General features: G+C 38.7%; 1 protein-coding gene across 4 annotated transcripts in view; it reads left to right on the top strand.

Annotated features, from left to right (window-relative positions):
• The window catches only part of SEMA3D (semaphorin 3D), a 145,834-nt gene that overhangs the window by 108,544 nt on the left and 16,175 nt on the right, over nucleotides 1-21,115 (top strand). For all 4 annotated transcript variants that reach the window (XM_042792344.1, XM_042792343.1, XM_042792345.1 and 1 more), the window contains 5 exons: nucleotides 447-591; nucleotides 13,046-13,268; nucleotides 16,437-16,525; nucleotides 18,360-18,401; nucleotides 19,655-19,812. In XM_042792344.1, the coding sequence (XP_042648278.1) occupies nucleotides 447-591; nucleotides 13,046-13,268; nucleotides 16,437-16,525; nucleotides 18,360-18,401; nucleotides 19,655-19,812 (657 nt within the window). The remainder of the gene's footprint in view (nucleotides 1-446; nucleotides 592-13,045; nucleotides 13,269-16,436; nucleotides 16,526-18,359; nucleotides 18,402-19,654; nucleotides 19,813-21,115) is intronic.

The raw sequence follows: 21,115 nt of genomic DNA, 5'->3' as shown, positions 1-21,115 counted from the left end.
TATTTCTATCTCTTTTTATTGTCTGTGCAATGCAACTTGTAATTCTCAGGCACATCACCTGTAATATCACTAATATACGGACTTCCAGATATTAACACAATGTAAAGGAATGTCCTTCATTTGCAGAAAACTCTGATAAAAATAGATAATAAATGATAGCTGGAAACTGTCAGCCACTAACAAAAATGGCAGTCTATCAAGTGGTCCCAAAGGCTAAGTCCAGGTTTCGTCTGAGCAAAGCTTTAAACTGTAGTTACGGTGGCATTAAATATCTGTAGCTATCAGACCTGTACACATTGCCTGTTATTTAGCACCACTTATATCAAATCTTAGGTGTATGATTGATCCAAGCCTCATTAGACTCTGTGGAATTAGTTAATTCACTGGGTGAGACATGCACTTAGGAGGTGTTTACTATATGTAGATCAATCCGTCCTCTTTTTCAGCTCTGTCTTCAAGGGCTCTGCAGTTTGTGTGTACAGCATGGCAGATATCAGAGCTGTTTTCAATGGCCCTTACGCTCACAAAGAGAGTGTGGATCATCGGTGGGTACAATATGAAGGTCGCATCCCATATCCAAGACCTGGTACAGTAAGTGTCTCCTTAATTACATAGTTCTATTTTTACTCAAAAGCAAGCATACTTCACACCCCCTCCCTGGATTGGTAATTTATATTTTCCACTCAGGATGTTTCAAATTATCCTACCAACCCTTTCCCTTCTGTTGACAGCTCAGACTTCTACCTACTCTGTAGGTATATAAATACACATTTTTCCATGTCTCTGAGATAACATTGTGTCCAGACTGTCTATCTTCTCATTGTCTCTCATATTTTAGTCTCCTACTGTACAGCTGTATTTCTGTCTGTTGGGACCACCTGTAAGGCATCATCACTTTAGAAAAAGCCAAAGGCATTTTTTTATGGAGTATTAAGTTATGATGAGGTACTTTATTTGAAGTCTTGTATTTCTGTTATCTTTGTGTCTATTAAAATCCTGTTCCTTGAGATGTGGTTATTGACTCTATTATGTGTGTTTGTGCATATGTTGTGTTTTGAAGTAAAATAAGGAGTTAGTTGATTTTATATGATGAAAGATAAGTGATAGGAAGAAAAGAGAAGTATAATATTTGGAAACACTTCTAAATCCCAGTCTCTTAGACTTCAGATGTAACAATCAAACAATCAGGTCAAAACAAAGAGGAATTCTTCCCCCACTTCTGTCTTGGTATTAAATATGGAAAACCACAAACCTACATTACATCTGAGAAAGAAAACAGATGCAAAAAATACATCTGTTTTATAAAAGTCATCACAAATTTGAGCAACTCTTTGTACATAGAATGTAAAGGAGTAATGGTTTAAGAATAAGAGATATTATCCAGGATAGTTTTACATTATCTTGGTCAGGTATTCAGTGAACTGGTAGTAGACAGCTGCATAAATCCAGCCAAGCAGTGAGCTACTGAGGCTGGACTGCTGCTGGTACTTTGACTAGAAGCCATCTGGGTGTTTCTGCACTATTTCTCTGACATCAGCACTGGTGTAGCCTTTGCTTCAAGCCTCATTATCTCTCTCATTTAGCTCATCTTTTCACACATTTCCTCGTGTCTCTGTGTTTTCTTCATCATCCTTCCGATGGACGCAATTGCAAGGTCCAAGTCCTTGCTGTTTGCCACACTCAGTGGTCCCAGGCTTCAAGTCAGACTCAGAGCTCTGATTCCCTCCTCTTGACTGCAGGCGAGTTGCAGAGGGCAGCTCTCTCTATGACGACTAGGGCAGCTCCAGAGATTCATTTGGCCTGCCTAGGATCTGTGCTGCTGGAGCAAACGCGCTCCTAATTTAGACATTTTAGGCACTGTAGGCTTACACATATATCTCTCATGCAGAATATATAGTGCTCCCAGAAAAGAAGATTACTTTTTTTTTTTTTTTTTTTTAGCATGTGCAACCCCATTACTGGTTAAGAAGTGCAGATGCATTTAGTTTTAAGTACAAAAATGGTGCCAGTGAGAACAATAGCTGGTCCCATGGCATCTAAAGAGATTAAAATAACTCTCTTGAAAAACTCAGAGTACCCCATAAGGATGAACACTCTGCACAGATAGACGGGTCATAAGCTCATTGCATTTTTGAGTGTATTAGCCATCACATGGTTGATCTGGGATTCACAAGGAAGGAAACATGTCATGCTGAAGCATGTCAATGCTGATCTTTATCACTGATTTGAATATCTGTGCTTGCAAGTATTTTAAAAGTTGGGAAGTTTAAAGGCAAATGGATATTTTCCATAAACCTCCCCTTAACTCTCCAACTGCTTTCTTTAAGCACCTGATAACAGATGTGAAAAAATGGTCTCATAAAAATCCTTAGGACCTCCATACTCAGTGGATTTCTGTAGGAGTTTGTTTGACCAAGGACTGAGAAGGGAAGTGGATTTTACTAAAGAAAGCTCTCAGAAGAAAGATATCTGTAATATTTGCTGTGTAGATAAGGCAAATGTATTTCTGCATACTTATTTATCTTTTGTCTTAGTGAGCTGAACTGCCACATACTTCAGGTTCAGTAGTTTAATATAGGGTATCCAAATAAGTAGATTCATGCCATGGTCTCATGTTATAATGTGCTATGCCAAACCTCTGGATATGAACAGATTTAGTCTGGGATCTGAAGAAGCAGCGCAGTGCTCGAAGGCAAGGAAAAGAAGCAGAGTGATACACCCCTTCAGAACACTGCAGTGTGAATGCTGAAATGCTCTTCCTTAAAGATGAATTTCATAATTTCTTGCCAGCTATGAGGTGGCTCAGGAATGCTCAGAGTAAAGCCAAAGAAGGATAATCTATCCTTTTTTAAGTTCCTAGAACATTTTTGAAATTTAAGCCCTGCCTAAGTGTTGCCTATAGTTAGCACAGCCAGTGCTGCCCTGATTCTGTATTTCTTATATTTTAAGTTACTGGCGAAGTCTAAAAATGGCTATACTAGGAAATGCATTTCCTTTGATGTTTGGCTTTGAGAGAGGCATTGACTTCCTTTCAGCATTTATACAGAAGCAGGAGGCTGCTTACCCTAATTTAACTTTCTGCTCAACTGCCTTTATCTCCTAAGTAAATAAAGCTGTTCACTATAGAGGCTGTGACCACTTTGATATTGAAATTTTGACAAAATGCTTCCTGTGGCAATTTGTGTCAGAGATAAACTCCTGACATGACCATGATATCATGCCTTCGCAATGCTGAGCTGCTTGCGGGAGCCCGGGGTCCGGGTGCTGCGGCGTGGTCTGCCTGCCCTCTGGTGTCATTGGGACACCCCTGGGCAGGGTGACTGAGGATCGCCGGCATGATCTGCACCACTGATGCTGCAAAACAAACAGCTCTTTTACTCTAGCTTCTCCCAGCGGTATTAAAGAGCAACGGGAATTAAAAAAAGGCAAGGTTTCAAATCTATTTCAGTTTGGAAGCTGGGAAAAAAAAAAAAAAAAAAAAAAAGAGAGAGAGCGAAAAAAACATGTAGCAGGCAGCTGCAACAAAAAGGGCGATTTGAAAACCAGGGGACTTTGTACTGCATCTTCTTTGGATGTTTAAAAATTGGACTTGCATATCTGCAGTTGTACCCCAATAACAAATCCACTTTTCTTCCAGTCTCCTAGGGTTTCGCTGAGGAGATTATCCACTGATAAGGAAATCATCAAGGACTTCCTTTAAAGTGTGTCCTGTATTCTGAAATAGAGTTTTCATAACAGCCTCCCAGTAATCACAGAAGACATTTGAACAAGATTTTTTGGTGAATAAGGAAGAAAAAGCATTTAGAGCTTATTTATTTAGCTGTAACCATTGCAGCATCAGAACAACTCATAGTGCCCATTAGGAAATTCTGACGAGATACATGGGAGTCATCCTCATTTCATTGACAGTGAGTAAATGTCATTGAGGTCACATTTTCAGAGGAATGTCAGTGTTTAGAGATGCAGATTAATACTTAGTCTGATCTACTGCCGAACATAGAACTCTAACTACTATCCAAGGCAGCACCAAATATTACTTCTAAATCTAGATATTTTGTGGATTGATCTGCCAAAACAAATTGTTCAAAACTGATTGTTCAAAACAAAACTCTGAATCAACAAAGTAAGATTCTTGCAGTCCGAGTCATTTCTTAGCTACAAGAAGAAACAGCCCAGCACATTTCTTTTGTCCATTTGAAGTTTTATGTCTCACCTCTTCCCACTCCAGATCTGAATATGGCCCTGAGCTTCTGAATTCTTTGTGTATATTTTTAAAAACAAGTTCCCTTAGAAGCCCTCATATTCTGTGATCTTTTTCATCTTTTTCTCTCTTTATTGCTTTTTCTCCCTTTCTTCAGAAAAAGCCCTTCCTTAACTCTTCTGCTAATCCAGTGCACAGGCTGATTGAGACGTGGTGTCCATCCCATTGGGACTTGGCTGAGCCACAGAGAAATCCTGTCTGACAAAAAGCCTCCCCCCTGTCCTCCTGTCTGCTTAGTTTTGCTGCTTTAGTAAGCATGTTCATAAAATATTGAGGGTTGTACAAGTTTCCCTTATTGTTTTTAGCCTTATCTTCCTCTTTCACCTGTTCTTTTATGGGATGGACTGCATTCTTTGCTTCTCCAATTCCTCTCTCCTTTGATCTCCCCACTGTAAATGGGGCTTCTTAATCAAGTGAAATGTTTCACTTCATGGGTTTATTTTCCTGAGAAGTCCTCCTCCACCTCCTCTTACTTACCAACTTGTTTTCCTCAACATGAATCACTTTTCAATTCATAACAGTCTTTCAAAACGCTACAAACCCAGTCACCTTTCCTGCTGGCAGAGGTCAGCACAGAATTGCAAACTGCCACCTGCAAAGTCAAGTTCACTCACCTAGCTGGTCTCAGCCCAGTTAGCCTCAGATTAATGCTCTGTCAGCCTTTTTTACCAGCAACACAGGTGTGTTAAATGGTAAAGCAATACAAAGTGCTCAAGGCAAACACTGGAATAAGGTAGAACAAATCTCATACATCCAGTAGGAGACAAATTATTTCTTAAAAAAATATGAGGACTTCAATTTACTTGCAGGGATTTTTTTGTTTGTTTTGTTTGTGCTTTTTGTGGTAAGGCAGAGTGAGGTTGATTCCATTTAAAATTTGCATTGTTTTTTTGTCTCTTGAAGAATCAGACTTATTGCTCTCTCCCATACCCTCTTCCAGGCTTGCTCGGACTAGCTGCAAGATTATCATGAAAGTCTCCTTGCTGAGTGTCCAGTCCTTCTGGCACAAGTCATCCATCCTGTAGAAAAGCACTAGGCTTTTTGCATGCATGTCCAAATTCAAAATGTATTGTGCAGTTCTGATCAGACTACAGAGAAGAAGCCACACAGTATTTAGGCCACTCAGGAACCCAAGTTTCATTTTCACAGTGGGTTATGGTTGAATCCCAATGGCACATAAGTGCCTATGCCCTGAGAGTCATCTCTCAGATGTCATCTACAGATCTTAAACCTACAGGTGCCTCATTTTTTAAAGTAATTCTGGGCACCTTGGAAGCTCACACCAGGCCTCAGTGCTACATCTTAACCCCTTAGGACTCAAACTTTGCATTTCTTCGTAATCTCTACAAATAAAGTTCAATGTGTTTGGTGTGTAGGAGGTCCCCATTTAACACAGAAGTGACTAGTTGAAGATACTTCTTCTGTTTCTATGCTTTTTGCTTGATGGATCAGTGATAAGGTAACCTATTTAGAGCTTGGAAGGCTTTACTTTACATTGTAGGAGAATGCTGACTACAGAGCCATATCTCCTCTCTAGTTAAATATTCATTCACTAAGAGCTTGGGAGAAAAAGTCCATGTGGTTAATTCATTCCCCCTGAGGGAGGGTCTGGTGCTGCAGTTCTTACTGCACTTAATATAAAATAGAGAGCTTTTCAGAGGAAAACTGATCTTCTCCCTTCCTGATTAACACCTGAGCAGCATTCTTACTACTTTTGTCTAAGCTGAGAGGTAACTATCCCATAAAAAGTGAAACACCTTCAACAGAAAGGAGTGAGGAACTCCCAGGATGGCTCTGGTCCATGCGCCTGGAATGGAGGGACACTTCCCCTAGGAGAGAAGCCCAGACTAAAACATCTTATTCCCTGATATGGGAGAGATTTAAGAAATATTTCACTCCGTAATGTTTCATACTGGCTGTTTCAGATGCTCCCAAGAGAGTGACTTGCTGGTGTGGTGCTTAGTTTTCCTTGTGAAATGCTTAAAATTTCCCAGCCTGGACATTGCAAAATCCTCCAAGCAGATGCCTATTGCACTCAATATTATCAAGTCCCTGTTGTGTATCTAGCCTATGGGTGTTTGAGTCTCATTGTTAAGTGGGTCTGAGGCTCAATGTGACAAGTCACTTTTAAATTGGGATTTTCAACACTCTTGAAATAGAAACCCTAGAAACCCTTTTGAAGCTCACAGTGAAGAGCACTATGTTTTAAAATTGTGACTAGACAACAGCACTGCAGAACTGAGGATGCGTCATTAAATGAAAAGGGTATTTTCTTTTTTGCATACCTTATAGTTAAGTTCCCAAATAATTGTCACAATTTCAATAGGTGTTAGATCCAGCAGCTCTTACTGACTTCACTGGATGGTGTGAAGCACTATGCATTTTGGCAAATTCAGAGGTTTATTTAGGAACCTAACTTCTGGAACCAGCTTTTGAAAATCTTGGCCAGGGTTCCTACATAATGTTAACACAGCCACACCGTATGTCTTGATATTGTGCAAGATCTACACATCCAGCACTTTACTAAGCTGCAAATTTAATAAGACAAGTGAAAAAAAGATAAAAGTTTACATATATATGGTGTTGCTAAGTTAGTGTGTATTTGATTTTATTTGAGAAAGATTAGCCTTAATTTACCACCTCCTGATTATATTTTGGTACAAGTAAAAGGTGAGGGAATAAAAGACATTTTTGTAGTTCACCTGGGATCAGGACTTAGTCCAGGGTGATTATTGTCAAATAGAGCTCACACACAGGAGGCACTGGAAAAACTTTAAGTAACTATTGAGTTTAGTCTCTAAAAGTTTGTACCACTGTTTATACAGCAGTTGAACAGAGATGTCCTTGTCACCTCCAACTCTTTCTGTTGCTTTTTTTTTTCTTTTTTTTTTCCTTTTTCTTTTTTTGGTTTTGTTTACTTTTAATTTCTTAACATGTATACTTATATCAAGTTATCATTCACAGCAGTGATGGCCTAAGCAACCAAATAATAAATTAGATGGTGAATAAGTTTCTTGTAGGATTCTTGTAGAGCGGTATTAAATTTACTAATTTAATGTGATTCATTTTTCTTGATGTCAGCTATCTAGAAGAAAAGCATAAAATCTGAGCTAGTTGTTTAGACTTCTCTATCAGAAAGAAAGAGACAGGCACCTGCTCTGTGCAGTTCACACACAGCCAAGATGAGAATCCAGGTCAGGTGAGGTGAATCCCACCCTTTTGTAAAAGCAGAAAATACTGAGAGAGCATAGTGATGGTGTTATAAAAGCTTTTATGGAGCCAGATTCTCGTGTAGTCCACATGAAACAACCCTGCCAACCTATTCCTTTGACATTTGATATAAATGCAAATCTCTTACTGTCTCCAGTAGGAGATATCACATATCTGAGACAGCATCTGGTGCTGATGATGTGATTAAATGCCCTCTGTGAACTGGGCAGAGAACACTGATATCATTATCATGAGACATTCAACAGGATGTGAACTCACATTTTCAGAGGTGAAAGGTCGCTTCACTCACCCACTTGACCATTCAGCCTTCACCATCATACATCCTATTGATTGCTATGAAAGGAAGCACAAGGCTACAGGAATTGTTCTGCAATGATGGGTGGACACAGCTTTAAACAGCTGCCTGAAGACATTGCCAAAGTGTGTCCAAAATGAATATTTCATTCCCCTTTCCCATTCATCATGCCACAGTGAGTGATGCCTCTGGAAATAGCTCCCTTGGCCAAGCATAACAGGGTCACACCTGCCCGGCTGTTCTTGGTGGTCATGCTGTCTTAGGATGGGATCCAAAGGCCACTGAAATAATTGGAAAAGGACCTGTTGACTCAAGTGGATCTTTGGATCAGACCCTTAGTCCTTGTTTCTACTAAATTAGCTGTGCATATATCCCTATATCATGTATAGTAGGTTCTGGGCCTTTGGGATTACTGTAACAACTTTATAGTTCCATATTGGTAGACTTTTTATCCTAGTGGTTTTTAGTAAGTGATGTCATTGCTCTTATCTTCCTCCACTGATGCATTTTTGGCAAAAATCTAGGACAGCTTTAAGACCCTTGGGGCTACTCCCATTTTTCACATAGAAATGGACGTCTGGGATTGAGTTGTCAATAGGTGAGCACTCAGCAAATTTCCAGAAGATGCAGACTGTAACTCTGAGTAGCAAGAGAGAACATGAACCACAGGAAATTTACGTATAAGCAAAAAACATACTCTAGTACATAGTGAGAGGGAAGAGAGTTATTGCATGATTGGGGGAGTGAAGAAGTTACTTTTTTTTCTCATCCTATATAGAATAAATTGATGTAAAATTTTGATCCAAAGGCAATTGAAGCACATGTGTTTCTATTGATTCCAACAAACTTTGGTTGAATCCCTGAAAAGATAAACCATGCTTTTGAAATCAGTAAGGTTTTTGAGATCTGATTCTGGTATAAGTAGCAAAGACTAAGACCTTAGATGTTCTAAAGGTAAGGAGAAATGTTAATTCCTGAAGTACTGCTTATGTCGCAAGTGTGCATGTGATTGAGCTTCTGTGTAGTTATTGTGCTGTCTGAATCATTTATCCTGTATTATGGTTTACTTAATTTTTTTATCCAAAGACTAAAATTTAATTCTTTTTTTTTTTTTTTTTTTTTGGTCACAGCCTTTCTGTAATCTCTTTTTCCATATAAGACAAAAGCATATATTTCTTTGTGAAATTATTTATCTGATATTGTTATCTTCAAAATCCAAGCTGACTACAGCCCATCTCAAGGGTGTAACCTTGCAAATTCTTAAATTTGTGAAAGCATAGCAGAAAACAGAATGTGGGAGATGATACCCAGCAAGCCAGAAGGTGAAGTTCTTACAGAAATGCTAGCATAAAACCCCTAGGGATAACTCACTGCAATATGTTTGCCACTGTATTTTTCAATAGGACTTTCCTCATATTTTTCACTTGTATTAAGCTGTATTTTCAAGGAGTGTTATCTGAGCAGTTATCACAGGACAACAATACAATCTCATCTTTTTTTTTTTTTTTTTTTTTTCTTGTCAGTTCTTTCACAGCCATATGTTAACAAAATGACTGAATATATGATGAAATACTTCTTAATTCAAATTGGCACATGTTTACTGTCCATGGAGAAATTCTGAAAATTTATTAGGTGATTCAGAAGCCTAAGACCTATTTTCAATAAACAATTTCAGAGCCTTTATGAAGATGAGGATGAACAGGCTTAACTCTTACTGATTGAAACAACGCTAAGCAAGTGGGCACTTGCACAAAATGTGTTAGGTGTGTAGATAGCCATAAAAATCAGTCCAGTCAAGGAGTGGAAATAGGGTGTAGACTCTTAAATCACTCAGGTTACAACTCTGGTAAATAAAACCAGAGGTCAGGTTCAAGTGCAGACCCATAGTCACTGTATTGTTTACTGCTAGGATGGCCTTTACCATAGTTTAGGCATGCTCCAAATGGTACCCTTCCTGTGGCAGTGCTGTTTGGGGTCTAAGGTAGACCAGGAACTGCCTCCATCAAGCATTTCAGATGTGTCTGTAAAATGTCAGATGGTCTGTCCTTCACTCACCTGTTTTGTTTCTGAATATACAGGTGGTCTCTGATACTTTGACAATGTTATCCTCAGTCAGAAATTGTTGTTTAACTGGTTGTTATTGCATTTTCATTTAGGGTGCATGTTCACACAGAACTGTATACGATGAAACTAATTCTGCATTGTATTTGCTGCATGAAGAATTCATCCTTAGGCATGTGTACACTATACCTGTATGCACTGGGCAGAGGCTACATTTCTTTTTTAGCAAGCACTACCACAGGGTGTGCTGTGGATATCCCTCAGCCCACAAGGAGAACAAGCAGTGGAAGCCCAAGGGAGAAAAGGGTCCAAGTTGGTCCTGAGGCCATGGGGATGGTTTTGCTGCTAGTGGCTGATGTGTAGCTGTGAGAAGTGAGTTTGCCAGCGATGGAAGAGGGGCATGCTCAACCCTTGGCACTGTGTGTGTTGTTCCTAATGCAAATGTTTTGGATAATGCCAAACCTTACATAGTGGAACACATCCTAACCGCAAGTCCTTTACTGGCACTCTAGATTGAACACATGTCAAACTGGAGATTTGAGAATGTGAACTAAAGTCTTCTCTGTTGAAATTAGCCATGAAGGAGGATTGTAGAGCAACTTCACTGAAAATCTTAACTTTCCTCTGGCAGACTACAAAGGCATTATTTAACATTTATTTCTTCACAGACTGTGTTATGGCTCCACCTGGCAGGAAACACAGGGATTACTTTGTTGAAAATAGTATTGGAGAAGAAGCAATCAACAGTTTATATGTAAAAGCGTGTCACCAGCTGGAATATGTTTCGTTTGTCTTATTATTATCCAGTTTTTGTAGTGCCCCATTAACACATCTAAATGTCTCCAGATTCAAAAGAGAAGCTTTCTCAGACACAGATTAGAGACTAAGTGTAATACAAGGGACAGAAAAGAGATACAAACAGATACGAGAAGAAAAGCAGACAGGTGAGCATGAGAGATGATAAATTACCAACATGACTGACCTGGCAACTATGTTCCTGGGCTCACTCCAAAAGGCACAGAAGGGAAAAATTTGAAGGAGTTTGAAGAGGTAGATTTGTGGATGTCTTTAAGAAATATGTGTGAGTACCAATTTACTTTGTGTAAGACAAAGAAACAGATAAAATTATTAGTTTATCAGTATGGGTCTAACAGAAGTGGGAGCCAACCCCGGAAATAAATGAGTGACATTGGGGAAATGTCTGAGGGAGTGATCACTGCAGCAGTTGCCTGGACCAGAAGAGGATGAGACTGTGCTGTTCAAAGCCAGAGGAAAAGATGCTGCAGCAGCCAAGTCATAGGCCTGGGTAAAAATTTCAGCTACAGGGATGAGTAAGGAAACTCACTTCTGAGAAATAATGAGCTACAGGGATCATCTGACATCTGGAGAATCTGCCTATTTTTAAAAAAAAAAAAAAAAAAATGGTAGGTGTAGGAGGTGCAGTTCACTGAAAAGTTATGGCCTCTGATTGCAGGCCATATACAGGGGAAAGATAGATGTGGGCGTTTGTCTGGAAAAATGAACATGGTTAAAGCATTTCCTAGGGACCTTCTGCCACAGTAACTCTGAGCGTATCTCCCAGGAGAAACCAAGCCCTTAGGCTCATATCGGGGCACGCTGGTGAGGATTGTGCCCGGCTCTCGCTCACTGCATCAACAGGGTAGAAACCCAGCCTCAATAAGAGGAGTAGAAATGCAAAAAGCAGGAAAATTGAACTGTGAGATCCCGCACTTGAGATTGTAGTAATACTTGAGATTATCCCATGGTAGCCACCGGAGGGCACTCTAGACTTACTGTTGAAAGTCCCTTACACTGATAACCTGCACTAATTTGTTCAGCATGTAGCAAATCTAACTGCATGTTGGTACCTGTGTCTTGAAATGAGAACTAGACACCATGACAGGTCTCCTTCACTCCAGACTTGATTTCCTTGTCTTTTTAAAATATCCAATGTGATAAGGTGCCTGTGAGTGGGGCAGGGAGCAGTGAGGTGAAATTCATTGCAGATGTACTGAGCCCATCATGAGAATTCCTCTGTTTTTAAAGCAATGCTTTCAAAAAATGAACTAATAGTGACCAAGTGCTTACAAGTGTTCTCACAGAAAATTTGATTTCTAACTGAATACGGATTGAATTTGTGACTTATTTGTAAGACCAATTTTCCAAAATATCCTACACTGATGGCATCAATTATGGGATTATATACAAGGAGTTCCTAAATATTTAAAGAAAATAAAGTTCTTTTCCTATATTATTAAATTGTTTATGGCTAAATTTTTCTAGCTTTAATATATGATGGGGGAAAAATGTTAAAATTATATCACAGTACTGGATGTTCTGCTTGAATGTTAATAATGATTATTCTTATTACTGGTGAATGTGGTATGAATGGCATATCTCATACTCTCTTCAAGGACACTAGTAGATGAATAAACATAAAGGGACTTGGTTATGGTCTTAAAGGCAATTTGGTGATAAAACTAAAAAAAATAAGTGTAGCTTTTAGTAGGTTATGTTTACAGATATGTTAATGCAATAAATATTAATTAATTCACATTTTGTCCAACATAAACCAGACAAACTCTCTTTTCTAATGCTGTCTTCCTTTGATGAGTATCTTAGGGAAGCTAGTGAAGTTCATCTCCCCTCTAAGTTTTCATTTATGTTATCTAAATTCCTGACTGATAAAGAAGAAAAGCCTATGGAAGTTATTATTCGAAGCTTGAATATATGCGCAGGTGCAGGTGTGGGCATATAAGTATCAGGAACTGAAGATTTATAATTCTAAGTAGTAGTACAAATGAGCAAGATGAAAAAAATTAGCAAGTTTTGGTTGGTTTTAAAAGATAAAGGAGAATAGTTGGGATCAGGTTAAAGAAGAATGGAGATGAAGGGGAAGTGCTTTTGAGAAGATGTAAAAATGAAAAAAGAAGAGGAAAGGGTGGAGAAACAAGGGACAAAATGGCCGTTTGAAGAACTAGAAGAGCACACACCACCAGTGTGCTCCCACACTTTCAAAACAGCACTGAGTTTTTTCAATTGTAAGTCATATTACCAGTCACTGTCAAATGTGCTTTACAAACTAATATAGGTGATCCGGACCAGACAACTTTTCTACTATACAAAGAAACCTGCAGATTATTTGGTTTTCTTTCCTAATATTCCCTCCATCTTCTTGTTCCCTCTCTTTTGTTCAGTGTCCAAGCAAAACCTATGATCCACTCATAAAGTCTACCAGAGACTTTCCTGATGAAGTCATTAGCTTTATTAAACGCCATCCACTGATGTACAAATCCATTTACCCACTGACGGGAGGACCAGTATTCACTCAAATCAATGTGGACTATCGGCTGACACAGATTGTGGTGGACCACGTCATGGCAGAGGATGGACAATATGATGTTATTTTCCTAGGAACAGGTATGATAGAGCACTTCCACTATCATTTTGCACAAATAACATCCTTTAAGAACACTTTTACTCCAGCAGATCCTGAATAAACCTGTTAATTAACATATTTTTCCCATACATGCAGCTTTGGGAAGCATTTAAGGTGATCCTGATTCTGTGCCAAGACTTCATGAAAATGTTAAGATTATATGTATTTGTCAGCTCAAATGATTGATACTATTAGGATTTTGATGCCTCCTGGTGCCTAGGTGATAAACCGGTTAAGGGTCAGAATACCTGGACTTTCTTATCCTCTGAGTACCATTCAGTATTTGTTTTTAGATTACAAGGTAGTCTGGCTCCAATTCCTGCTGGAAACACATCAATAACCAGTTAAAAGAGAAAAAATTAACCTTAATAACTTAAAGGAGTATTTCCTGTTATCAGAAGTGACATGGTGCTTTAGCATTAAATCTCACATGACGCTGAACAGCAAAGAAAGATTTAAAATTGAGCCTAAGGCAACAATTCCACTTAAATACTTTCAGAGATATTACTTAGAAACATGAATAACTCTAAACAAAAGGACCAGGAGTGAACAGAGAGGTTAAACTACCCTGTTGCAGAAGAAACCTGCTCTGCAGTTTTTCTATGGATAATTATGTATCTCTTTACATTTTTATGATAGTTGTATGCCTTAAGGAAAAAGTCTAGTTCTACCATAGTAATTAAATTTAGAATCACTGGATGAATTAACCAACAGCATTTTATGATAAGAAATATTAACATAACTATTCATAACATTTCTGAATTAATAATCTACAGTTTTACCCCACTGGAACTTCTTGTTCTTAATCTACAATTTGAAGTTCTATCACTAGTAGATCTGAAAAAGCACTTCTCACTGCTAGATCTGAACACTTTATCATTGACATTATCCCCATCTTACAGCAGGTGAGACTAAGGTACATGGAGTTGAAAAGGTTTATCCAAGGGCAGTAGATGAGCTACTGACATGAGCTGCAGAGAAATCAAGGTTTCTGTTTGAATTCTACCCCAATGCTGTTGGGTTGCACAGCGTTTTATCTGGCCTATGAGGAATTCTGGTGTCACAGAATATGGTTTGATAGGTATGGATATTCTGAAGTGATTTGGGGAAAGTAGTGAATTGTCACAGAGCGTCACCTCTTATAAAGCGTGGGTTGTCTGAGTCTTCACAAGCTTCCCAGCTGCATTATCATACACCCGAGTTCAGAGATAGTATCTGTCTTGGACTATTTATGTCTTTCAGCTCATTCACTCTCACAACTCTTATCTTCCAAAAAAAGAAGGTACAAGGGTCCCTCTAAAGTAAAGTTGTGTCAGAGGGAAAAGCATAGTTTCACAGAAAAGAACATTAAAGTGCTGTTTGCTCCCCTGCTGCCTGAGAAAGCAGGGAATAATCTTGAGCTGTGATGATATAATATCCTTGTTTCTTTCTGAATGAAATCTTTAATATAGTCAACAGAGAAGGAAAGTGAAAAAAATCCCAAGCTGTGAGATGCCTAGGATTTGGAAATATTCACTGAAAATTACTTTTCTTGTAATAATAGTGAGTAAAAGTAATTAAAATTTAAGCTGTCCAAAAATACGAGTTCACTAGTTAAAATATACAAATTATTCTTTTAGTGGTTATACCAGTTGCTTTCAGATGCTTGCTGTCCTCTACTATAAAATTTGTCATAGGAATAAAATTATACTAACAGACTAGCAACTCAGATACTCCCAGGTTAACTGTTACTACCCAGCACCAATGCTAATTCTTTCAGCATAAATCTTCCGGTATAGAGGTGTCAAGGCCAACATGTACCATGCAGTCACTAGGTGGCACTCCATAATACGCAGATATTTATTTATCTGCACTGCCTTCCTTAAAAGTGATCTTTCTTTTCCAGAAGCACAAGTTTTTGTTCTATTTAATACTCTAAACTCATCCTTTGAAAAAAAAAATATAAACTCAAAGATTAAATTTCAGATATTATATAGAGATACTGAATACAGATATACCAAATAACCAAGGAGATTTTGAGCAGCAGAAGTTCAGAAGCTTATTATGTTTGAATGTATGCAACCAATTTGTACATATGCAGGCTTTGGCAATTATGTCAAACAAACAAACAAACAAAAGGTCAAATTTATAAGGCAAACTGAAATACTTTTGGCTTCGATTGGTAATATGAACTTCAATACGTGGGGAAAACAAGAATGAAAATCTCATTATTTCCATTATAATTTATTATTTTTCATCATTTCAGTGCTATGCATAGTGCTTAGACTGAGCTGTGCTGTGTCATTTCCACACTGCACACCCCAGCACCCAGCCCACTTCCCATGGGCAGATTTTAAGGGTTCTTTTAAGGCCATTCAAGATTCACTAATGTGTAATGGTCTGAGATGCAATGAACGGCGATTCTTTTCACCAAGTAGAAATTAAAGTTCAAATTAATGAATAGATTTAGCTTTAAAATATTCTCTAGATAAATCCAAAGAAGTAATTTCTGCAATGATTGAAGATTTTGATGATGAATGGAGATTCTGCTCAAAAATTTCCCTAAAATTAAAAGATAAATGAAAAAAGGTGATTGCCTAACTCCCTACGTTAAAATGAAACGTATTTCTGATTAAGGTGCTATGCTGGACTAAAATTAATTCTACAAAAAGAGTAAATAATTTTCTGATAATTTAGTCCCCTAAACTGGATTATTTGGGGGGTTATGTGGGTCCCAATTCTGGCTCAAGGAAATGTGAAGAAACTTCTAGCTGGCTTCATGGATGTGATTGTCTATGTTTCTGTGAGTGTTTATCTTTGTGTAGCAGGAGAATTAGACCAGCCCTGACAGGAGCCATCTACGGTTATGTTGGCTCAGACATACAGTAAAACCGTAAATGTATTGCACAGAGCTATGTGGATAGAAACAGATGCAGATAAGGATAGATATTGTTTGAAGGTTACATCCTTGATGCATTAGCTTTATCTTCAGGGCCAAGGTTGTTGTTTTATTTTTATTTTTTCTTTGTAACCTCAGTTTACAGCATCACTTGTTTTAAAAAAGAAACAACACTAGTCTGAGATCATGTTGCTGTGAGGTAAGAAATGGAGTAGCACATAAGTACTGAAACATAACTGTTGGTTTTACATGGGTTTTACATTTGCTTCAGACATAGGCACAGTCCTGAAAGTTGTGAGTATCACAAAAGAGAAGTGGACGAAGGAGGAAGTGGTCCTGGAAGAGCTGCAGATATTCAAGGTAAGTGTTAACAGCTACAACATCAATTAAATATTATTCAGGGGACTTTAAGGCCCAAACTGTCTTTGTCTGTCTCGTTGTTTGTTTACTGGAACTAGTTCAAGTTTCCAGAGGGACGGTATGTAAATTTTTAAATGGTTGGTATTCTTTGGGTAAGTCAATTGAAAAAAGTCCAAAACCAGACCACGATTTTTCAAACTCGTAGAAAGTCTCATTTATCCTGCCTTGTTCTAGTCTGAAATCGTGTTATAAGCCCAAATCTTTTTTTTTAGTAGTATTTTATTTTTAATGCCAATTTTTATATTGTCTCATTTTTGGGACTATTCTTAGGACAATTATATTTTCTTAAAAACAAACAAACAAACAAAATTCCACAGATACGGAGAAATTCATTAAAATAACAATGTTAGGAATTGAAAGAATAAAGAAAATAAAACAGAGTTTTGAATATCAATGTGTTTTAATTTATTAGAAGACTGTCTCAACATTTTTGACCGTTTTGATTTGGTTGTTCTGGTTGAGTGATAAAGAAGAAAAGTAACTGGAGTCCTGCTAACACAAATGACTTCTTCATAAATAGAGCTTGTAAAAAGCCCAACCTCCTTTCTGTTGCACAGGCAGAATTACTGATTTTCCTCATTGCTGGTGGGGGAGCTAACATTGACATATTGTTACAGTAAGAAAATAAAGACCTGTGTCTTCCCTGCTGATTTCCTTTTCCCTTTTGTAGTTTCTTCTTCATTCTTTACTTTCTCACTTTGCTTTCTTCTCTTGCTGTATAGCTCTTCTTTTTTTGACCTTGTTCTTTCACCTTGTTTTTTCGTCAAAGTTTATCTGTATCCCTGGCATTTTAATCACTTTCTCACACATCCTCTCTCCTATGTACTATACAAGGTCTTAGCTGGAATCTTTGTCCTTACTAAAGAAATGAATTTAGGACTTAGAAACAGTATTTTCCAAGTGTAAGGACAGAATCTCTAATAATCGTTTTGAAGAATATATTTCTCCATATGCCTTTTGGTATGTCATGTGTATGATGAAACTTTTATTTAAAGGATCTCCATGTCTTCTTCCCACTGTCTTGGACAGCAATTATAAATTTCACTCAAAGAATACCAAGATTACTCAGTGGCCTGCCAAGTAATCAGCAGTTTCAGTATGTGCACCATTTTGCTGCATTCTTAAAACATAATGTCAAGAACAAATGTAGCATATCATATTTAAAACAAAAAAAAGGTTATTTTTTTTTCTTCTCAGCAGACATTCCTTCACGTTTTTATTGGAAACATTTTTTATAACTGTTACCTCTGTGTTTTTGAATCCAGAAAATTGAAGGGGGTGAAGGGCTGAAAAAACATCCCTTATTTCCTTGAACTGCATCAACATTAATCAGTAAGCTTAGATTAATCTTCTATTAGATGATAGATAATACCCTGAGCTTTGTCCTGTTCTTACATCAGTCACTGGTAAAAATTTCAATGTCTTTCATAGCAGTGAAATACATCCTGGTGCAGAGGATCTGCCTATGTATCCCTTAAATGCCATCTAAGCCTTTCAAATAGTGCTTAATAAGAACTTAAGTTGATGTGAAGGCTCACTGCCAGTCTCCAGGATGGGGTACATTGCAAACTCTGAGAATTAAAGCCAGTTGCCTCATAAATAGCAGGGAAAATTTATGGGAGGTATTTTTGGAAGCATGAATTTAGTGATTTTCTTTTTTTTTGTTTGTTTGTTTGTTTGTTTGTGGTTTTTTTTTTCATATTTGTTTAAACCAAGCAAGTGAATCTGTAATTTTATTTTCTTTTTGTATGTTAAGTTCTGTTCTCTTTTTCAGCACCCTTCGTTTATCTCAACTATGGAGATTTCTCAGAAGCAGGTAATTACAAGCTCGTTTAATTACTGCAAGATATATGGTACACTGAACACATAACTTGTTATTCTCAGGTGAAGCCTGTTACTTAGCAGCCAAGCTCTCCATGGATGACTCTTAAAATGTATCTGGAAATAAGGAGATATGTTTGAACTTTTTTGCCTGCCTAATTCACATTTGCTTACAAACTGTAATTTGTGTACCCAAGCTGGTACTTATTCTTGGAAACAATTTTTTAGTCATATAGTAGAGGGATTTGTGAATGAAGTCAATTCATATTCATTTTCTGGACACTAGAAATACTTGTCTCTTTACAATCTATTAAGAGATTATTTTTACTATTGTTGTTGTTATTTTTATGAGTAATCAAGAGAGATCAGGTCCTCACTGTGCTAAAAGTTGTGCGTACATAGACTGAAAACCAGTCCCCTTCCTCTAAAATTGCAGCCTAGATCTGGGTGGTCCAATCCTGGTAGCACAGGGGCCAGTCCCAGTTGGAAATCTCTGGATGGGAAATGGTTTTATGGCAGCTCCTTAGCTCTATGATGGCTACATGCACGTTTGGGGGGCAGCATGACACCAGGGCCATCCCTCCCTGCCCCGCAGAGGTGGCCAGAGCAGCCCCAGCCCAACGTGCCTCCCTCACGCAGGAGGAGGTATTTTGCTGTTCAGGCACGCACAACACAGCTGGGTCCCATCTCCCCTGAAAAAAGGTGGCAGGCCAGCTGGAAGTATTGCATGAGCCAGCTCCAGCTCAACAGCAAGCACTCAGACCACCCCTGTCTCAACAGGCAATCTACTCGCACTGGGGAGAGGGGTGTAATATTATCCCCATCTTACCTAAGGATCAGAAGCAGAAGATGAAGTTTTATTCACACTAGGTCATCCCTAGTTCCTGCATTCTTAATGTCATGTCTATCCAGCCCCTTGTTTTTAAATGTGCTATTAAACCATTCTTTCCGTGGTTTGCTTCTGATTTTTCACTAAAGCACAAATCTAAAGGTGCAAAGGTGTTGAGTGCTGGTGTCTTTCCATGACCGCAGTCCCCTTTCCTCTCTGCTGTGTTGTCAGGGATGGATGGGGACCGGCCAGTTCATGTGAGCCCTGAGAAACATTTTATGGTGAAGGAGGAATTCTCCCTCATTTCATAAAATCTGCGACAAGGTTGAAAGTCTGTAAGTGTGGCACTGAAGAAGGGAACTTTTTAAACAGGCTTCTTGGAGAACGCTCCTAATTCATTTGCTTTGCCTGATTTGCAGCAACAATTGTACATTGGTTCCAGGGATGGATTGGTTCAGCTCTCTCTGCACAGATGTCACACGTATGGGAAGGCTTGTGCAGACTGCTGCCTTGCCAGGGACCCATACTGTGCCTGGGATGGAAACTCGTGTTCCAGATATGCCCCCACTTCTAAAAGGTAAGAAAAAAAATACAACGTGCTGTAAAAGATCTTGCTGCTTGCAAGAATTTTAAAGGTTTTTAATCAGAACTTGTTGCCTTTTTACTTAGCATGTCATTTGCCTTAAAATTTGATCATACTCTGGCCACATTTCTCATTTCTTCTCAAAGAGCTGTGAAAATAACATAGCTTTGTTTAAGTGTGTGTCACAGTATCTCAGCTACTGCAGCTAACATTATAAATCCATCACTTTCCTTTTTTATGCTGAATGCTGTAAGGCATGAGATGCTCAGATGGAGGTCCAGGTTGTGGCTAACTCTGCCTGAGTGCAAGAGCTTCTGACTTTTGCATAGGGCATCACCATAGTTATAAAGCAGAATTTAACATAGTATCCCAGAGTGGTCAATAATAAAATACATTTAATTCCCTGATCTAAACAAACAATTTTATTTGTGGTCTAACCATGAGAGGGAGACAGAGATTTAAGTACTGTGATTTGACCACATTGGGAGCAGTTTTTTCACAGTGAAAGGAGCTTCGTCCGAACTTTCTGTACCCACCATCTAGGACAGCAGCATGAATCTGCATGGAGGGAGAACACGCTGCCGGCTCTAGCAGTGCCGTACCTAAGCTGCTGGATGTGTCTCTTGGAGTTTTTGGCTGATTTATCTGGAGCTGTAAGCTCACTCACTGAGCTAGAGTCCTTCACAGCCTCTTCATTCCCCTTTGGACAAAGCCTTCCTGACAGTAATTCTTGCAGTAAGGTCGTAGTCTGAGCTCAGGCTCTGTAATGAGGCTTTCTACTTTAGAGGCTGCAGGGCTGAGACCTGAGCAATTAGACAAACCATCGAAGTTAATGACTCATAGGTTATTGTGTCATGGTGTCAAGGAACTTTACATGTTTTCCCTCAAAGCCAAAGCAAACTAAATTCAGAGAAGCATAAATGAAAGGAGAAAAGCAAGTGTTCAGGCTCACTGCAGAGTTAGTGACACATGAGGCTTGCTGAAGCCTGAGGTGGGCTGGGACATGGAGATTGATGGTCCATGCTTTTTAACAGATGTGCAATTGGGTGCAAAGGCCAAAAGTCAGTAGCTCCAAAACAAAGGATGGGTGACTGGGGTTGGGAATCCTACAGTAGATCAGTTACTTGAATATTTTTCTTCTGTGTAGAAGCCTGTGCTTCCAGCATGTCTACAGCTTTTACCACAGTGGACAGCTCAGCCTTGGGAACTTGCTTTCCTGCCGAGGTGTTGCTCTGCACCCAGGAGGTCCCACTCCTGTTAACTTCAGTGTGGCTGTGAGGGAGGAAGCAGTTCCTCC

This window comes from Tyto alba, unplaced genomic scaffold, assembly GCF_018691265.1.
Source record: "Tyto alba isolate M040663 unplaced genomic scaffold, T.alba_DEE_v4.0 Super-Scaffold_2, whole genome shotgun sequence".
Lineage (NCBI taxonomy): Eukaryota > Metazoa > Chordata > Aves > Strigiformes > Tytonidae > Tyto > Tyto alba.
Note: the sequence above shows the minus strand (reverse complement) of the source record. Positions and strands in the feature narration are given on the sequence as shown.